The sequence below is a fragment of the Eurosta solidaginis genome, chromosome 1 (genome assembly GCF_040869045.1).
Source record: "Eurosta solidaginis isolate ZX-2024a chromosome 1, ASM4086904v1, whole genome shotgun sequence".
NCBI classification, from domain to species: domain Eukaryota; kingdom Metazoa; phylum Arthropoda; class Insecta; order Diptera; family Tephritidae; genus Eurosta; species Eurosta solidaginis.
The window spans coordinates 73,997,705-74,003,796 of NC_090319.1; the positions used below are offsets into that span (position 1 = coordinate 73,997,705).

General features: G+C 34.5%; 1 protein-coding gene across 1 annotated transcript; it reads right to left on the bottom strand.

Annotated features, from left to right (window-relative positions):
• Positions 1-3,394: 3,394 nt before the first annotated feature.
• Positions 3,395-5,719, bottom strand: LOC137244840 (uncharacterized). Its single transcript, XM_067774499.1, has 3 exons — positions 5,187-5,719; positions 3,965-4,129; positions 3,395-3,807 (listed from the first exon to the last, which is right to left on the bottom strand). The coding sequence occupies exons 1-3, from the start codon at positions 5,346-5,348 to the stop codon at positions 3,484-3,486; spliced, it is 651 nt and encodes a 216-aa protein (XP_067630600.1). The 5' UTR covers positions 5,349-5,719; the 3' UTR covers positions 3,395-3,483.
• Positions 5,720-6,092: the final 373 nt, after the last annotated feature.

Genomic DNA, 6,092 nt, shown 5'->3' on the forward strand with positions numbered 1-6,092 from the left:
GCCCAAGGGGCAGATATCATGAACCAATAAACAGATCCCGCATTAAAAAATGAGAGAACAAAAAATCATAGGTGGCTGTGAAATCAATTTTCTCGGCGTGACGTCACGCTTTTCACAATATGTTTCATTGCTGACTCAGTGTTCAGACTTTATTCCAATCGGAGTATTTTGTTCCGGTTTGTGCTATACCACTTTTTTCTCTCAAAGGTTTATTTGGGTCGAGTTGAAAACTAAATAGTATTACTACCTAATATCTTTTGGTTGAAGTTTTTATTGTATACGTATGAAAAGCTGATTGTTTATAAGGGAAGATTAGATAAAATGACGTGAATTCATTGTTTGTGTCTTAAGACATGTTTCTTCACATTTTACTCAGTTTTTGTAGTTTTTTCGTACGGAATAAGAAAAGAAGGAGTAAAATGTAAGCAAAAAATGTGTCCGGGCGCGATCTGTAAATCCTGAGAAAACTCAACATGCAGTTCTTCTTTAAGTTTTACATAAAACATCAAGCAAGTTGAGTCAGTGAGGTCAGTTAACCCTGTTTTGCGATAACAGTCGCCTATTGAGAGCACCAAGCCATGTCAAATTTTCCTCCAACGGTCTTTCCCAACTCAGTGAATGTTTTCTCTTTCCTCTGTTTACACTGCCGGAGCGTATTATACTATATTATACCAAATTGGCAATTTATACTATTTGGGCAATTTATTACGCAATTTATCATATAATAATAAATTGCCAATTTAAAAAAATTGCGTAATAAATTGTTTCAAACTGCAAATGCAACCTTGTAAAGTGTGTTTATTGAGTAGATTTAAACGTCAGTTACGCATGGCTCAACTATATAGTTGGCCCATCTCATCAGGTGATTTTATTTTTTTCAGTTCACTGGAGTAGGGATTGTCAAAAGATGGCAAACTCAAAATGAAACCAAAACATTGAACACATTTTCTTACAAAGCACAAAAATTTCAAAACACCACTCAATTTAAATCGAAATTGCCTCAATTTATTTTTGTGTTTGAACATAGTATTAGTTCATCCGCATAACATGACCTAGCTAGCGAAAACTTTGGATTTTCAATCGCTACATTATCGTCATGTCTGCGTAAAGCTCATATAATTTTTCATTTTTGGCCATGTATTTCATTTGATGGCCATGTTGATTATATAACAGGTAAAATTGCTAAAAAAATATATTTCGTTCAAAGAACCTGTAAAAACTTGAGTTGTTATTATAAAGCAAAAGTATATAGGTCCATAATTGAGGCATACTTCAAATATTGTTCTGCTATTTTCTTTATCTTGAAGGATTCGCAAATCGATAAACTACAAAAAATGCAGAATAAAGCTATGCGCTTTATATTAGGTAAACGTTTTCATACCCCCATTAAAGATATGCTACTAAATTTGAATTGGATGAGCGTAAAACAGCAAATATTTTTCCACAGTATGAAGTTTATATACAACATAAAAACCGGAAATTTGCCTGATTATCTAAAAACAAGTATTAAATTTAACTACGAGGTTCATGACAGAAATACGAGGCAGAGAAATGATTTTAAATTACTTAATTACAAAACGTAGTCTGAAAAAATAGTCTTTTTTACAAAGGGTTAAAATGCTTCAAAGAATTACCTACAAATATTACGAATTGTGATAATAACTTATTTAAGAAAAGATTATATGCTCACACGAAATCAATGAATATAAAATAAATATTAGGATTCGAATGAATTTGTGTTACATGTTTCAAATTCAAATTCATGTTTCAAATTCAGATACTAATTTAAGTTCAATTTCGTACATAGTACATATTGTTAATTAATGCAATAATGCTTTTAGGTGTTGATCTAGGCTCTAAGTCGTAATAAATAAATAAATATTATACCTCCTTCGATACTCGCCGTCGACATCACGGATAGGACTATAAACCTTCCGGAGAACTTTTCTCTCGAATACTCCAAGAGCCATCTTATCTTCTCTCGACACCTTCCATGATTCCGAGCCATACATCAGGACAGGTATGATGAGTGACTTGTAGAGCGAGAATTTTGTTTGTTGAGAGAGGACTTTACTTTTTGCTTAAAGAAGCACTTGGTGGTAAGAGTTATTCTCCGTTTGATTTCGTTTTTGCTTTTAATGCTGCTTCCCAAATGAACGAAATCCTTCACCATTGTTTACTATATAGTTTGGCAGCTTAAGTAGAGATTATGTTGCGAATAGAGTGGAAGGCAGTGGACTAGGCAGTCGAATGTCATATAATGATGGAATGGTGTTCGGAGTTTTTTCAAAGTTAAATAAAAAATGATAAAAGCTTTAATATAAATAAAACTATTGTTTTAATAACAACAAACACGCCATATATATTCTGTATACATACATTTTTAAAGATTATCTCACCTTAAAATTTGAATTAAATAATGTAAGTTTTTTTTTTGAGAGCTGTGTGTGTGAATGTGCGAATTTTCACCGATCAGCTGTTAGTTGCGCTACTTGGTAAAATTTACAATGTCCTTCACAGTCTCGAATTTATATCCGTCAACAGTGACGTGGCTACAAAGGCCACGATAACAGCAAGTACTTTGTCTTGTCCAAATTTACTGCAAGACCTACTTTTTTTTTTGCTTTTTTATCTTATACCAACTCTTCACCTACATGTTTGAACAGCCCGGCGGGTATCCCGTCATTACTTGGCACCTTGTGATTTTTTAGCCGTGATATTGGATGCTGGGGAGTGTTTTTCATCATCGGCGATCGGGGTATCGGGCTCGTCTTCCCCCACACTCTGTACGTCAGTTACCAGGTCGCTATTATCATTCCTACAGAAATCTGCCCCGGTCTTGAAACCTACTGTCATTAAAAGAGCATGAAATATATATGGTAAACCGAAAATAATAATAATATTTTTTTCGCGATAAATATCTGGGGAGATAGAATGTGGTGTGTTAATGGGAGCATTAATTGGTCATCCTACACATTTTAGGCCGACTCCATGTGCATCTGATAAGGCAGATGACTTTTTTGCTGAGAAACGTTTCATAGCAAAAAAAAAACAATCGAAAGGTTTGCCAAGCCACCAAATCAATTTGATGTTAGTTGTTCGCCAGCTTTCAAAAAGGCAGAAAAAATATACTTCGAAAATTATCTTGTACTCCGGCGTAGTCGTTTACTCAGGTAACAGTTATAAATACTCCGAACACTGTTAGTGAAACATGAGAGAAATGTAATAAGTCGAAAATTTTCAAAAACGCTACGTCATCAAACTTTTTTTTCAAATTCGATTACAAATACAACAATTCCGGAATGCGAGATCTTGGCTCATTCGATTATGGGCAGATATACCTTAAAGTTTCATGAGAAAACGGTCCTTCATCTAATAAATAAAATAAGCATAATATAATAATAATTTTTATAATGATATAATATAAGAATATGAATATCTTCATTCAAAAAGACCTGTTTATAATAATATTAGCCGAATTTCTTAAAGTTTGTCAAATTTTTCATTTAACTTGACCAAAACTTGAGTTACCAACAACAATGTCTGATCTAATTTGGCGATAACACTTTGTTGTTGCGTAAATAAACGTTCATCCCTCGCTTCACGAGCTTGTAGAGTTTTCACTAACTTGTTACAAACTTCAACAAGATTATCCTTTTTCGATTTAGATGGCGATCTTTGGCCATTAAAACGTACTGGTGTCCATGGTCTTGATTCCATTGTATCGCATTGGCCATCGTCAAATGGATATTCAATATCACTTACTGGCTCACTATCTACGTATCCATGTTTTGAATGTTCATTTTCCTATAAAAAAAAGCATATATATAAAATTTACTTGATATGTTTAAAAACAAGGAATGTGACCATTCGTCCGAAAAAAATTGGTTCAGTACAAAAATTTCCAGATGAACATAAAGTCAAAAAAGAGCATGATCAGTATTCAATAAAAATGGTTGATTACCTCAATTCTTTCTACTATTACATTAGTTGATTCAGAAGATTGTGCTAGTACTTGAGGCTTTTCATCATACAGTACAACACTTTCATATGGATCGCACAAGTTCTGAGGATCCTGTTTACGTTGTCTTTGTGCTATACGATCCTGCGTTTGTCGATGTACTAAATTCTGAAAACAGGAAACTATAATTAGAACCAAAATAGCTGGAAAATCAATACCGTCGAAAATTAAGTATAATAGGTACGCTAGGCATTATTGAAATTAAGGAGTTGAACAAAGAAAGATTTAGCAATGAACGTAGAGTTGTGTCAGTGTTTGATTTTTTAAATTGTCAGTTTCAATAGAGTTGGACTATAGGGATGCTGTTGTTAAAAGCGTAGTACCCCATTACAATTTATATGATGGTAGGTTTCATGTGGGAACACATCGTATACAATTCTGATAAATAATTAAGTTGTTTGACTCCGCTCAGTCGACAATACATATGACTCCAGATTGAAAGTAAAACAAAATTAAATAGTTTGTATGCATACAACTAGGCCTTTCAGCTCACCAAACCTTATTATTTATTACATCCAGGTGTGGTCCTGGACAAGTAAGGTTAACCAGTTACAGTATCCACAACGAAGTTATGCCAGAGTAACTAGTATCTCCCTTAGTAGTCTTCTGTCTTCTTCTGTTGGAAAATGTATATTGATAACGGACTTCGATATAGCTGTTGTTTGCTGGAATGTCCATGTTGTGATAATTCAGAAAAAACTGTTTATATTGAGCTCTTTTGCCTCACTATATAGATGGCCCTCATATGGTCATAAGAAGAAATTCCGTGGCGTTTCTGACTGCAAAATTTTAACAGTGCGTGTTTTTTAGGTCAGACGAGCAAACTGGCGATGCGTAACATAAGAGCGCCTAGCTAATTGCTTTGTAAGTTGCAAATCCTTTCACCAGTGCTGCCATCAAGCGACTTGAGGATTTTGTTATGGTTTTGTCTTTAAGGCATGTGCCTTTAGGGTGTAAAAACTGGAACTCGAACTTTTGGAGCCGACTTTTATGTACATACACAGGTATCCTAATGGATGACAATGATATCAGCTTGATCGTTTTTGAGTGTCCATGTACACTTTTGACACATGTTGCAATGCTCAAAAAATGGTTTGCATTCATATGTTGTGTGAGAATTTTCACTTATTCCTAAACGGTACAATTTATTTTCCACCTAACTTACCATGCATCTGAGAAACTGTGCAGTCCGATGTTTTCTCATCATATGCCTTTTTAAATTAGTAGTCGTAGTTTTGTAGGATATTGTTTTCTTGCACATATTGCATTTGGCATAAAACCTGTCCAACCGAGTAAAAAACTGCCATAGGACACTTCCATTTGACATGATTCGTATATTGTTTTTTGATCTACGAGATCGATCGTCTTTAATTTATAGGTTACGCTCCCAAATTAGGTATAATGAAGTTCCACCTTTTGGGGGCCAATGTTGATGTACACACATACACAGGTGTCCTAGTGAAAGCCTAAGATATTTAGTTGATCGTTGCGAGTGCCCGTGTACTGTTGCATTTATAGAATTACATGGGAAAACCAATTTAACACATTGTATCTTATGTTTAGGTTTCACTTGAACTGTATTTCTTGCAATCACAGCACAGGAAAAGTAGCACGAAATAAATTATTCCGACGTAATAGGGATGAAACGAGATTAGTAAATACAAGCAGATATCGATACTTTCGATCTGATAAAAAAAAATTGTTGTTGATGCTTTTGCACCGAATAGTGAGTAGTATCTGAATAAAGTAGTTTTATCGAACGACGATCTATCGACAAACTCATCACTGCACTTTTTTCTTTGATGGGGAGATGAGCGATGCGCCCGTATCAATTAATTGAATTATTGTTAATTAAGGAAACGGCCTCAACACTAGAAATTGTTTTAAAACCTTAGTGATTATACTCTGGAATAGATATATCCATTGTGAATGATGACAAAGTGTGATCTCTTCTGCATAAACGTCAAAATTCCAAAGTGATTGGATCACCTGATTCGTATTTGACTATCGCTGTCTCATTCTGTATCTCTTTCGATCACCCGCTGAAGATAGGCGCCACCATATTGAACAG